Source organism: Acomys russatus, chromosome 20 (genome assembly GCF_903995435.1).
Source record: "Acomys russatus chromosome 20, mAcoRus1.1, whole genome shotgun sequence".
In the NCBI taxonomy this organism is placed as follows: domain Eukaryota; kingdom Metazoa; phylum Chordata; class Mammalia; order Rodentia; family Muridae; genus Acomys; species Acomys russatus.
The window spans coordinates 51,463,399-51,478,215 of NC_067156.1; the positions used below are offsets into that span (position 1 = coordinate 51,463,399).

The 14,817-nt window shown below is 45.3% G+C and overlaps 1 protein-coding gene across 10 annotated transcripts in view; it reads left to right on the plus strand.

The window, feature by feature from the left end:
• The window catches only part of Nedd4l (NEDD4 like E3 ubiquitin protein ligase), a 336,845-nt gene that overhangs the window by 202,022 nt on the left and 120,006 nt on the right, over positions 1-14,817 (plus strand). For 4 of the 10 annotated variants that reach the window (XM_051163444.1, XM_051163445.1, XM_051163447.1 and 1 more), the window contains one exon: positions 832-885. In XM_051163444.1, coding sequence (XP_051019401.1) covers positions 832-885 — 54 coding nt within the window. Of the gene's footprint in view, positions 1-831; positions 886-4,438; positions 5,772-14,817 lie in introns of those variants that run through there. The other 6 variants (XM_051163442.1, XM_051163441.1, XM_051163443.1 and 3 more) reach the window with 5 other exon arrangements.

Genomic DNA, 14,817 nt, shown 5'->3' on the forward strand with positions numbered 1-14,817 from the left:
CTGCAGACCCAGGGCCAGAGCTCAAGTTGAGTGCATGAGCTCTCCACGCCACCATAAAATACAACTTCATTCCATGTTCCATTCAAGCCAAAATCACATGTCTGTCCTATCACCACTCACAGCCTTTGAGAACACCAAACACTCACAGTCTCCTAGATCCCTTTTCCCCAAAGAAAGAGAAGCCCTTTCTTTGTAGGCTTTTCTTCCCTGATTGACAGGCAAGGATGTAAATACCAATACATGGTGCCGGATCTGGCAGGGTTAGTAATCAGTCCGTGGCACCTGAGTTTGGGTAAAGAGAATGAAACCAGCACTGGCATCCTCAAGGTTGCGAGTTCTGATTGCTCGGTATTCTGGCTTGTGGGATCCTGGGCAAATTGCTTCAAGTACTTGGTCTTGGGTGAAAAAAAAGTGAAAGTTATACACTCTTGGGTTGTTGGGAGAATTGAATGGGGCCATATAGTGTTAGTGTTTCAGGGAATTATACTTGGAGGTGGGGCACAAGGGTAAATGCTGCTCCTGTGTCCGTCACCACCACCATCATTACGAGGCTAATGATCATAGGACCTTGGCCTACAGATAGGAGGGTGATCCTGTAGAAAAGACTGGGAGTTCTTTAAGACCATTGAGAATCACTCTTCAAGAGATAAGGGTATTGTCTTTTTCTGGTATGCCTAGATATTTAGGGTAGAATAATAGTGGATAAGCAGGTCAGTTGCTGATATTGTAGAGTCGAGTGTGCTAGGAAGCATTCTTAATTCTGCCTGTCTCTTATTTCAATTTTAAAACTATACCTGTTGATTTTTGAAATACAGTTTCTGTCCCTTTTAGGTAAATCCATCTAATCACAGGCTCCTATTTGAAGTATTTGACGAGAACAGATTGGTAAGTCCTTGGCTTTGAGTTTCGTTTTATTTCTTAAAAACCGAATTTTTTTCGAGTAGCGCCTTTCAGATCCTCTAGGTCAATCACAGCAGGGCACATGCCCCAGGAAGACTGTTTCTGTCTCACTGTTTACATTTTCAGTTCCAGCAAATATTTGTGTGTTGCAAGGTCAGAGAATTTATTTGGGTATGCGTACATTTTTTATAGTTATTACTAATAAAAGTCACCTGTGATAGCCTCACCCCACAGGCCTTGTTGTGCTGTCTTTGGGGAATACAGATGAGCGTGTGCATCTGTAAAGAGGCCATCAATCTTCTAAACTGCCTCGTGGTCATTTAATAAACGTTCCTCAGACATATAACACCGCAGCGAATTCTCTGAGGGCTCTATGGTGATTGTCTCTGTGGAGACAAAAATCTAATTACCAGTGTATAGTTATAATAAGTCTCCTTAGCAGGTGAGATCAAACAGTGCTACTTTCTTAAGAAAAATCCTTAGAAAGTAATTTTAAAATAGTAGCATAAGGGCTGGAGGTGTGGCTCCACTCCAGAGGTAGAGTACTTGCCTGGTATGTGTGGGGTCCCGTTCCCGATACTGTTAAAACAACAAACCCGTACATGAAATCAAACTCACCAAAGGCAAAATAAGAAATCTCAAAGGCATGCTTGAAGAAGGTAGGTGATACAACTAGCATTTTATATATAGGTTGTTGTGTATATTTGGCATAGAACACAGAGTGCGTATGTGGTGGTCTGAGGCCAGCTTTGGGGAGTGAGGTCTCTCCTTCCACTTTTATGTGCATTCTAGGGTCAAAGGGTTTGCATGACGAGTGCCAAGACATTCAGCTGGCCCAGTGTTTTGTTTTCCTAAGTAACTCCAATGTTTATGTCTAATTCTCATGGGCCAAGGGTCCCAGCTATGAACATGAATGTGATCGAGTTATGTGTAAGTCTTTAACGCACCCTCAGAGGTGGGAACACAATTCAGGGCACTTTGTTGATTTTACCCCTATTGACTGCCCTGCCTAAAAAGAATGTCTGTTCATGAACTCATCTTTCTATGGAATTCAGTTGAAGCTTAGGAAAATTGTAGAATTGTTTGAGGTTGACAGAATGCATCATTAAGAGGATCCCCACCCCCCCCCCCCCTTTTTTTTTTTTTTTTTTTTTTTGGGGTTTGGTTTTTCGAGGCAGGGTCTCTCTGTGTTAACCTTGGCTGTTTGGCTGTCCTGGATTTGCTTTGTAGACCAGGCTGGCCTTGAACTCACAGCTTGCCTCTGCCTCTGCCTCCCGAGTGCAGAGATTAAAGGTGTGCCCTTAAGAGGATCTTTGAGTTGTGCACTCCCCTGTTATTAGGGATGAAAGAGCTCTTGGTTTTGAGTTTGGATTTGATTAAATGCCAGTTTAGGGGTGGAGGTTGGGGAAATACCAGCCTATGATGCGAATAGCCAGACCTTCTACCCTTAATAAAGAATTTGAGGGTGAATGTAATCTGATGTGCTTGGCTTTTGTCTTGCAAACGGGAACGTAACAGATTGGACCTCCTATCTCAGCATCTTTCCTGTTATAAATAAGGGTCGTGGTAGCTTTGTTGAAACGGAATGTGTCTTGGGGGAGTGATTATTAGGGGCACCGAGTAACTCTTGGGTGAGTTGCACGATATAGTTCCTGCCTCTCAAGCTCTCATCCTGCAAGGGCTGGAAACTGAACATGTGACATTCATTTTCATTGAAATAATCAAGCAGTGAGTCTGTGCTGGAACAAGGCCTCCACAAGCTGTGCTGATACTTATCCTCTGACTTGTGCAGGAAGGTTGTTTTTAAAACGAAACAGTGTTCACACTTGAAGAGAGAAAGCACCTCTCAATGTTCTTTCTAAGAGAAATTTACTGTTTAAAAAACCTTGCATTTCCCATTTCTGCGATCTTTTAAAATAATGATTGCAGTTGAGCGACCTTGCTGTGGGTAAGAAACTATATTTCCAAACCAAAAGGGGGATTTGAATGCAGAGTATTTTAAAAACTCTATGAGCAGTCAGGTTTTATATGTCGTGTTTTGCCTTGCCCCAGGCTGTCTGCTGTGTGGCTACTATGCATAGAATGCCAGTGCTGCTGGTGCTGGCTTTTTCTTTGTTGGCTGTTAATCCAGCAAAAACCATACGTGACTGGAGTCTACTTGGAAGTTCTGGCACTGAGCAGAGTCTAGGTCTCACAGAGGTTACTTTTTGCCATTCAAAAGTCTGAGCTTTTAGAAAACAAGTGTGTGTGTGTGTGTGTGTGTGTGTGTAAACACAAGGTTAATCCACCACACCCTCTGCCCCAGAGCTGTTGACAGAGACATGGCTTACAGATTTTAAAATAAGTTTTTGTCACTCTTTGCAGCCTGGTATTTTCCCCTCCTGTTTTTTAAAGTCCTGCCTAAATAAATCTCTTGCTTAAGGAGCTGATGTTTCTGGATCATAGGGAAGAGTATATTTAAAATGCAGAAAATATGTCTAGGTTCATTATGGATCTGATCACAGTGGGTTTGGGCATGAACTTTTAGTTCTCAGGTCTTTTCTGGCTTGTTGCAAACAGCAAGATTCTAGATTTATGGCCTAACTGTGGTAATCTTGCGGAGTTCTGCCTGGTAAACAGCTCCAGGCGTTTTTTCTGTATGATATTTAAATTAAATTACTACTAAGAAGCCTACATATACACTGCTCTTCTATTCTATTCTATTCTATTCTCTCTCTCTCTCTCTCTCTCTCTCTCTCTCTCTCTCTCTCTCTCTCTCTCTCTCTCTCGTGTGTGTGTGTGTGTGTGTGTGTGTGTGTGTGTGTGTGTGTTATATGAGATTGTTATTCTCCAGCTGCGTTTCTTTTCTCTGTTAACTGCTGTGTCTGGCAATCATATTATATGTGACACAACACACCCCTGTTTAAATGAAAATTGTTTATAGTAAGTAGCAAGACCTGGACCAGGCCCTCAGCTGGCGGTGCAGTGCTGTGCCCCCTTGTGCCTCCACTTGGCTATTTTGTTACTTGAAGATCATGGTCTAATTATTTCCCATTAAAGGGACACTAATTCCGCAGGGTGTGTAATCGTATTTATAGTACGTTTTATTACTTTGCATTCCCTCGTGGTAGTGTAGTGATATCATAACAGAAACATATCATTTGATGCTTGAGAGCGTTTGCCCTGAAGCCAAGCTGTATTTTTCTTGTTCTCTGGTGTGGTGGGGAGGTGGACGACATACCTTTAGGTGGTTGTGCCTGATGCAGTGTCCTTGGCATCAGCTGGAGAAAGACCTAGTGCTCTTGGTAGTTCGGAAAGCAGTGCCCTGTGAGTGTGATGGGTCAGATTTACAGCGGCATGGCTGTGTGTTTGCTGCCTCAGTCAGCTGCCTCAGCTCCCTGCTGGGCCGCCCCTTTCTGACAGAACTGCAGCAGCTGGGAAGGTGCTGTTTCAGGCTCTTGCTGGTGGGGGTGGGGGTGGGGAACAGCAAGAGAGGGGAAACTTCACTAAGTCCCGAAGCTGGCATTGGAGGGGGAGCAGGCGGTCATGTGTCTCTGGCCATCCTACCCTCTGTCACAGAGTAGATGAGAGCTTTTTGCTCTTATCCAATCATGCCTGGAATGCTGCTTGCCACTTGGGCTATTTCTGCTATCTGTCGCTCTTGGTGCCGCAGTGCTAACGGTTTGGCAGATGGGACACTTTTTCTTGGAGTTGGTGTCTTTGGGTTTTGACTTCTGGCAGTGCTGGGCGTGTTGTTGTCGCTCGCCCTCTCCCTCCTGGCCCCCCTGGTCACCATGGCCCATCGGCTTCGGTTTCATTTTGGCTCTGGCCGCAGCAATACGGCCCCCGAGTCTGAGATTCTAGACCAGGAGAGAGAAGAGGACTTTTTCATGGCATTCCACACGCTGCCACGGAGAAGCAGCCCGCAGCCCTTCCCCCAGAACGCAGGGGAGGACAGTGGCCTGCAGGAGGGCGTGGGTGCCCTCAAGCGCAGCTCATCCATGTTCATCCCGCAGCTCCTGGCCGGGGTGGACGCCAGGCCCACCCGCAGCTCCTCGGTGCAGATCTCCCTGCAGCGCAAGGCCGCAGATGGTGCCACAGACAGCTGCGGGCCACCCGAGGGCTCTGATGACAGGCCCCCAGGCACCCAGGCTGACCTAGGAGACCAGGCCGCGGCCACAAGGGTCTCAGCTCACATCAGCTCATCTGAGCCCTCTCCAGTGGACACTCCTGGAAGCTCCCCTCCGAGGGCAGCCTGGGATCCAGGGACTTTAGTCAATGGGACTTGTGACCAGAGCGGTCAGTGTCCTCGCCTGGCAGAGGATACAGAGGAGACCACCTCAGGCCTGCGCATCCAGCACAGAGCCTCCAGTGCCGACGTGCGCCAGGTGCGGCTGCTGCCCTTCGGCCCGGATGGCCAGGCCGAACCCAGGCGCTGGTCCCTCCAGCATGTTCCAGATGCTTCTGGGAGCTCCGGGAAGCGCTGCTTTGTCTTTCAGCTGCAGCAGCCCCAGCAAGGCACTCTGGGGCTGGGCGGTGAGTTCAACTTTGGTTTCACTGGCACTAAGGGGGACAGGTTGGTGAGGTACCCACGCATTCGGCTGGAGAGGAGCACGTCATATCCCACCCAACCCCGAGCAGGCCGGGTGAGTCCCACCGAAGACCGTGGAACCCCAGAAGTGTCGCCTCGGGCCGGTAGGGTGGTCCCTGAGATCCGCAGGACAAATTCAGAGAGGGCCCCCCAGAGTCCAGGGTGCATGTTCAAGATCAGGCAGGATCAAAATGCGGGGCAGAAGCATTTCCGAATTCTTGTGACTCGGGGACCAGAAGAAGCTCCCCAGAACCAAGAGGAGACTCCCAAAAGCCCTGGACACCCTGGTGCTGGTGCTCCGGTAAGTCCACAGGTGCACACATTTTGAGTGGCTCAAGGGGCCCCCCGGAACAAGCCAAAAAGCTTGGTTATTTTGCAGCCTTGTGCTCTGCTGAGGCAATATCCCTCCCTGTAGATCCCAGTGTTTTGGTAGCAGTCCATGAAGCTAGTTTGTCTTTCAGGGAAAAAATAAAAAATGTCTTTTTTGTAGGTCTTTGATGTCAAAAAGTTCCATCTGTTTTGGAATCCCAAAACACACCCTTTTTAGTTTTTCCTTCTGGATGAAAGAACTTTAAAAATATATTTCTTAAAATTAGTCTGCTATAAAACAAGTCGACGCCGAAATGTGCTGATGTTGAAACTGCATTTGAAACCTTGCTTGCAAACGTGGCCCCTGACAACGCTAAGATAAAGCTCGAAGGTTGCTGGGAAGGATTGGAGGCATTTGAGCCTCGTAACCAAGCGCGTACTAGGTTCTTTCTAAAGGCATCATTAGTCCTCATTACAAAATGTATTGTTGTTGGTTTTCATGCCATTAGGTAATTCAAGTCAAGAGTAGTGTCACTTTGGGGATGGGAGAAGGTGTGTTTTGTGAGCAGATTGGTAATGGACAAAGTGCCGAGAGAAAGCTGTGGCGGGGACATTACACAGCAGTGTAACTTAGCACAACCCACTTGAGTGTCTCAGCCAAGGATGCTGACAAGGGATAGTGCCCTGTCTCCAGCTACAGAAGCAGACTCCTTAGGGGACATTCCGGCTTTCCTGCATGTGGGGGTTTGCTCACTCCCTTTCAGTGAAATGGAGTCCCGAAAGACAGCTGCTGACTGCCTGGCCCGCGATGACACTGCAGCTCCGGCAAATTTATTCAGTCGCATTTCCTTATGCTAGCCGTCATACACTATGTGTCGTGCTCCCCCACCCCAAACAAAAAACAAACAAACAAAAAAAAACCCAAAACCGACCTCACCTCCTGCTTTTAAATGGTCTCTCCGCACAAGTTGCTGTGATTGATAGTTTCAGGGCCTGACCATGAGGCGCCTGTGGGCCTTTCTGTCTGGGTTTCCCTGTGATTTGTCTTTTTAAGGTAGACAGCTGAGTTAGGATCCTAGAATGTCGTGGCTCCTTTTTGATTTGTGTTTGCAAGTGTTTCTGGTGACTCAGGTAAACACTCTTACTCCCTCCATCACTGGGTTTTCTGCTTTGTTGAGGAATAAACAAGAGAAAGGCAAAGTGGGTTTTGTTTTCTTTATGTCCATTAAGTCTTGTACCTTTTCATTGTCCAAACCCATACAGTTTCCTCTACAATGGTACAAATTTCAATGTGTTTTGACTGTGTAGTTTGTTTAACCTACCCCAAGAGATCACTCCTGAAACAGTTTCAAGCTTTATTAGTACAATCCCATGCTCAGCCAGCAATACCCAACCGCCCAATAAGGAGTCCTTTTCCTCAGGTTGAGGTGGTCCCTGAAAACTGCAGTCACTGTGTTGTTTGGGTGTTGAGGACAGGGGTAGTTACTCTTTTGTTTGTTTTTGGGTTTTTTTTTGGGGGGGGTTGTTGTTGTTGTTATTGTGTTGTTTTTTCAAGGCAGGGTTTCTCTGTGTAGCCTTCGCTGTCCTGTACTTGCTTTGTAGACCAGGCTGGTCTTGAACTCAGAGATCCACCTGCCTCTGCCTCCCGAGTGCTGGGACTAAAGGCGTACAATTATAATTCATAACAGTAGCCACACGATAGTTATGAAGTATCAGCAAAAATGATTTCATGGTTGGGGATTACCACAGCATGAGGAACTAGATTGGAGGTCTGCAGCATTAAGAGGGTTGAGAACCACTGGCGTAAAGGAAAAGCACATTCTGGAACCAAGAGCTAGCAAGAGAACATTTTCCTGTGGATGTGCATTTTGGATATGTAAATAATTAGTCCAAGGTTATCAAGCTGAAGCTTTTCTTTTAAGCAAAAGCCTTTTCCAAAAAACAAAAACAGAACAATGACAACGACAACAGAAGAAAGCAGTGCTGGCCATGTACCAGAATCATCTGTCCACTAGCCTGTTTTGTGTGGGGATCATAGGGACCACTGGTGTTAGGTTCGGTCAGCAGCTGCCTCGGCCTTCTGTGTCCACAGTCTGGCAGCCGCTAGCCTCTTCCTGCATTTCAGGTACCTGCGGCTTGGCCCAAGGTCTTTTCATCATTAAGTGAAAAATTAAGTACAACTGATGACCCAGTCTGGATGTGAGTGATGTTGAAAACCTTTTGATCTGAGATTCCTTTTGTACAGCCTGCTCAGTGTGCCTTTAAACATTCCACTGTGACCAAAACCTGAAATTTTTCAACCAGCTAGACTCTTAAAAGAGGGGAAAAAAAAAATCTATGTGAGCATAGAGTTTTCCAAGGTGAACCACCAGCCATAGGCAGACCTGTCTCTAAAGGCATCAGCTGTAGTCAGGTGAATATCTCTAGGGTCTTAGAATTCATCCTCTAAAAGTCTCTTAATGAATGAGTTAACCTCTCAGATTAGGTTTTTCTCTTGACTGTATGAGATAGTTGGGCCATCTGTACTTACACACACCCTTTACACACATAACCACCAAGCTCTTCATTTTCCAAGCCTGAGGATCCAGCATCCTAGTCCCTAAGTGTCCAAGATTGTCCATGTATGTTACTAGCTACTTAAAATGGCTGGGGAGTTTCTTAATTTTTTACTGACTCTAGGATTTAAAAGTAAACAGAAAAAGGAGGGCCCCAGGAGCAAAGGCAGGAATTCTCCTACCTCTCACACACAGTAGTAGAAAGGAGGGGCTTACCTTCCACGCTGGCCCTCTGAACTTCACCAGACTTTGTAGTAGTGCAGTGGTCTTTTGTGAATACAGGTGAACTTTACGGGATGACAAAGGAATAATGCAAATTATTTTCATCTGGAGAGAATTTCTCCCAGAAAAGAAGCTTTAAGGAAAAAAAGCTAATATTAGGGGTTTTTTTAAAAAAAATATTTATCTATCGCAGGGCATGGTGACGCACACCAGTGATCCCAGCACTTGGGAGGCAGAGGCAAGAGGATCTCTGTTAGTTTGAGGCCAGCCTGGTCTACAAAGTGAGTCCAGGACAACCAAGGCTACACAGAGAGACCATGTCTCAAAAAAACAAAAGTATTAATTATGCATATACTGCTCTGCCTGAATGTTTGCTGCAGGCCAGAAAAGGGCACCAGATCTCATTCTAGATGGTTATGAACCACCATGTGTGGTTGCTGGGAATTGAACTCAGGACCTCTGGAAGAGCAGTCAGTGCTCTTAACCTCTGAGCCATCTCTCCAGCCCCTTAGGGTTTTAATTTTAACTATAAAAAACTCCAGTCAAATTTTAGCCCTCAGTTTATTTGAGGAGGGGGGAGAACTGCATTGCAGTGAGAAAGAGGAAAAGTTGTATTCCTTTAATTGACTTGTTTTCTTATTTTTGAGCAGATTTTATAAGTTTTTGTTTCATCCTTTCAGTTGTATTGATCTCTCTTCGTGAGGTCAAGCATGAGAGTAATCCAGCACTATATGACTCAATTTCAACTCTTTTCAGCAATGTCTTAAAAGGTAGATAGGCAGCACATGGGTCTGACACTTGACACTTGCTGGGGTTTGTCACCTAAGATAGCTGGTACTTGGAGTGACAGCTTGTGGTTTAGTTTAGCACTTCAGAGCTGAAGGAAGAAGAAGAAGGAGAAGGAGGAGAGGAGAAGGAGAAGAAGAAGAAGATTTTACTCAGAAAATATGATGCGGAGGCATAGCCATCTCACTGGGCTTTGCCTACCTGTGTGTGGAGCCCTATTAATCCACTATTTCAGATGAAGGCTTGAGATGGCATCATGTGTGATGACATCAGCATTACTTGTATTCCATGGTATTTTATGTATATATGATGAGTGTATACCTACCTGTGTGTGTGTGCACGCGCACGCGCACACGTATGTGCTAAGCCTTTAATGCTCTTTATGATACAACATTCCTGCTGAATGACCAAACACCATGGAGCTTTAGAATGCTGTCCTCCTGGAGGGAGATGGGGTTGGGGGGGCCAGCTAGGGCCTTCAGCAGACACATATTTTCCTTTAAACTCCTAGTAGCGCCACTTGAAACAGTTGTAATAGGGGAAGGTGAAACCAGTAAACGATGGCTGAAATTGTTCACCGAGTACACGGTGACAGGATCTAAATTGCTTCCATAAATGCCAGAAGACTGGCAGTCCCAACCTGGAATTGGCTGGTGGCTTTTCAGACTTTGATTGGCCTGTCACACCCCTCTCAGTTTCTTTAATCCTCACAAGAGGTGTAGAAGTGCACAGCCTGCCTGGAAGAGACAGCCATAGACACGAAGCCACATACCATGTACGCCCCTCCTGAGGCACGAAATAATGGAGGGATGAAGACGAAATGGTGACTCGTGGGCTTCTTGGTTAGTGAGATTGCTTAGAGAATTTAAGAGATACCCGTCTCTCAGGTTCGCCAAGTACGCTTGATGTTGTCACAGAGTTTTGTTTTGTTTTGTTTTGTTTTGTTTTGTTTTGTTTTTGCTAATTCGCTCGATGGCTTCCCTTTTGCTTTCCTGAGCCAGCTGAGACGCAAAAAGGGTATGCTCAAAGGGAGACAGGTGACCCGGTGTGAGTGGGCCTGGAAGTAAGTCCCCGTGTCCTGGCCAGTTTGAAGCTGGGTCCTGAATCCAAGTGTCTCTTAGCAGCCCATGTTTGAACAGGAAGTTAATTTGGAGGACAGAGGGTGGGGTAGATTGAATTTCAGAAAGCCTGCTTCTTAGAATGGGACATTCTGGAGCTGTTCTGATACTTGTGAGTCAAATGCTCCTGTCTCTCATCCAGGGGAACCAAAGAAATCAAGGTATAGATTAAGTTGGAAGGAGCCCCCGATCTTGTTGATCTGATGACCCCGGTTAAACTTTAGGATTGAGTGTCTTTGTATCTCTAAGGAGGAAGTGTATCTAGGAGAAGAGCAGGAGACCCTGTACTCCCCCTCAGCTAAGATGTGGGGGCGGGGCGTGTAAATGAAATTCTTTGTATTAGTTCCTTAAGCACCAGCACAGCTGTCCTACTTTTCTAAACCAGTCAGTGTTTAAGTGTTAGTAGAGAGAATTCATTCAACCCGGGAGCAAGAGAAGAAAGCTTTCACTTTCCTCTAACAACTGTGAGGCATCTGTGAACCAGACACTATTGTTTTCCAAGGGCTTTCCGTGTGCTGGGGCTGGTTAGGTGTACAGGCCCCTGATTAGCCTTGTTCTGAGAGAAGACAGAGGTCCTTTTTATTCTAGACATTTAAGAAGTGTAGTCCTTTAATATATACCTTATGAATCATGCATGTTATATTTGCCCATTTCCTTGACTGCTCCCCACCCCCACCCCCGGCCCCTTTTGGTTCTTTGTTTTTTTGTTTGGTTTTTTGTTTTGTTTGTGTACCCTTGGCTGTCCTAAACTTGGTTTGTAGGCCAGGCTGGCCTCGAACTCAACAGCTATCCACCTGCCTCTGCCTCCCAAGTACTGGGATTGACTGCCCATTTTTAAAGCTTCATGATCTCATTTTTTCAGTTTTTCCCCCACATTCCTTTAGAATGCAGGGACATATATGTGCCTCTTTGAGAGGAAGGAAAATGCTTTGGCTCATATTTTTTATAGTTAAGTAAGTAGATAAGATATGTCAGAAATATTAACAGTATGCATATTAAAACTCTAGCCACTTCCCTACCCCACCCCACCCCTGAAAATTCTAGAATTTTTTTTCAAATTTAGTTTTTCAGGCTGGATGTTACATCACAGAAGTAAGATACTTCTTAACTTCCTTAAAGAATTAATACCAAGTGAGTAGTAGACAGGCAGCACCCACTCTGGGCTTCCTTTATATTCCTTTCTTTATTAACTAAAATGGCCTCCGTGGCACCATGTGGCCTTTATTCATGGCTGTACACTCAAAGAAACAAGAGATTGCACACAACCTTAGCCATTTTAATTTAGCCTGAATATTCTAGATGATTTAACCTCGCCGTAGTAAAGCCATGTCGCTTAACAACTGGAGGATTTGAGGCTGGAAATGATACTGCAATTGCTGATGGCATTGTTCGCGGTTATGGTTTTCAAAGGGTTGGTCGGTTTTAAATTCTAAGGTTGAAGTTCTGTGGCTTGAAATGCTGGGGTGAGTTGAAATGAAGTTGTAATCTAACCTTTATGTTTGCTTGCTGCTTTGTTTGGAGGTGAAGGGGTTGAACTGTGCGTGCTGAGGCCCCTAATGCTGAGCCACATCTTTATCCCTTTTATTCCGTGGTTTTCGAGTGTTACTCTTGCTTCCCATAAGGTTACAAAGAAGAGGTGGGTGAGAAGAGGGCCTCCGAGAGTATTGTGCCACTGCACTCACGTCTAAGTTCACGTCAGGGCCCCTGCAGACAGGGAAACTCTTCAGTGTCGCCTTCCATAGAGCTGTCCCATTGAACTTTAGAAATATTCATTTCTGCTTTTACATATGTAGAGTGGGTTCTTTTGGTAGGATGTGTGTGTGTGTGTGTGTGTGTGTGTGTGTGTGTGTGTGTGTGTACGTACATGTCACTTTCCCCCCCAAATCTTGGTCACAAAGAATGTCTTCCTGAAATTAATGTACTTTAATATTATAATTTGTGCTGTTAGATATTATACATACCCCTGCTTACAGAGTGCCATTTAACTTGGAACTTTTTTTTTTTAATTATTTCATTTATTTTACATCCTGACTGCAGTTTCACCTCCCTCCCTCCCCACCACCATCCACTCTTCTCTGTTTCTCTTCAGAAAAGGGCCATCCACAATGGGTATCAACCAGCCATGACACATCAAGTTGCAGTAAGACTAGACACCCCCTCTTGTGTTAAGGGGGAAAGGGATCCAAAGGCAGGCAACAGAGTCAGAGACAGCCGCTGCTCCTGCTATTAGGGGTCCCCAGATGAAGACTGAGCTGCACAACCGTTACATATGTGAAGAGGGCCTAGCTCAGTCGCATTCAGGCTCCATGGTTCACAGCTCAAGTTGGTTGATTCTGTGGGGTTTCTTGTGGTGTCCTTGACCCCTCTGGATCCTTTTTTTAAAAAGCATTTTCCAAGTGGGAAAGAGCCTGGAACATATTGGCACAGGAGACAACTTCCTGAACAGAACACCAACGGCCCAGGCCTTAATGTCAACCATTAATAAATGGGACCTCATGAGGCTGAGAAGCTTCTGTAAGGCAGGAGACACTGTCAAGAGAACAAAGCGACAGCCTACAGACTGGGAAAAGATCTTCACCAACCCTACATCTGACAAAGGTCTAATATCCAAAATATATAAAGAACTCAAGAAATTAAACACCACCAAACCGAATAACCCAATTGAGAAATGGGGCTTGGAACTAAACAGAGAATTCTCAACAGAGGAGTATCAAATGGCTGAGAAACACTTAAAGAAATGCTCAACCTCCTTAGTCATCAGGGAAATGCAAATCAAAACAACTCTGAGATTCCATCTTACACCCATCAGAATGGCTAAGATCAAAAACTCAAGTGACACCACATGCTGGCGAGGATGTGGGGAGAGAGGAACACTCCTTCATTGCTGGTGGGAATGCAAACTAGTACAGCCACTTTGGAAATCTATCTGGTGCTATCTCAGAAAAATGGGAATAGGGCTTCCTGAAGACCCAGCTATCCCACTCCTTGGAATATACCCAGAAGATGCTCCAGCACACAACAAGAAAATTTGCTCAACCATGTTCATAGCAGCCTTATTCATAATAGCCAGAACATGGAAACAGCCTAAGTGTCCCTCAGTAGAAGAGTGGATAAAGAAACTGTGGTACATATACACTATGGAATACTACTCAGCTATTAAAAACAAGGAATTCCCGAAATTTGTGGATAAATGGATTGAGCTAGAAATGATCATAATGAGTGAGTTAACCCAGAAGCAGAAAGAATCAAATGGTATATACTCACTTATATCTGCATACTAGCCCAAGGGGCATGTCCCACGAAAGCCTTCACTTACCAGGAAACTGGGACAGAGGGGAAGGCATCCTATTTGGACTCTAAATGAGAGACGCATGGGAGAATAGCAAGATAAAAGGATACAGAGGGTCCTAGAAATCTACAAGTAGAACAATATGATAGGCAGGTTTGGGCCCAGGGGTCCCGCTCAAACTAAGGCACCAGCCAAGGACAATACAGGAGGTAAACTTTAAACCCCTTCCCAGATCTAGCCAATGGTCAGAATATTCTCCACAGTTGAGTGGAGAGTGTGATACGACTTTCTCACGTACTCTGGTGCCTCACATTTGACCATGTCCCCTGGAGGGGGAGACCTGGTGGCACTCAGAGGAAGGACAGCAAGTAGCCAAGAAGAGACTTGATACCCTATGAGAATATACAGGGGGACGTAATCCCCCTCAGGAACAGTCATAGGGGAGGGGAATAATGGGAAAATGGGGGTGGGGGGGAGAAATGGGAGGATACAAGGGATGGGATAAACATTGAGATGTAACAAGAATAAATTAAAAAAAATATATATTAAAAAAAAAAAAAGATGGGCTTATATTTGTTTGCAAAGTCAACTATGTTAAAAATTATTGCTTATTCCATAATAAAAGATTAATCATTATAAAAAAAAAAAAAAAAAAAAGCATTTTCCATTTTAAAGGCAAGTCCTCCAAAGCCTTATCACAATCAGATGGAGACCTGTCACCCATGTCACAAAGCTGTAGCTGAGACAATTCCTGTCCCTAAGAGTTTTGAGACTTCTCTTTCTGGGAAGACTACTGGGAAGGCCAGCTTGCCACCTCTTGGTGGAGATAGTTTATGCTGAGCACCTATGTCAAACTTCATACCTGGAGTTCAAGGGGGCATTGGTCCTTCTTTGTCCCTGGTGAGTGGTTTATTATCCCTGGGGAAGCAGGAGTCGCACATGGCGGAGAGAACAGCTGAGGTGACATAGGTGGGCCTTGTGCTCATCAGAGCTTCTGATGTATCACAAGAGAAAAACTAGATGCCGCTGGCCAGGTAGATACTGACCTGGGGACTGTGATGCCACAGA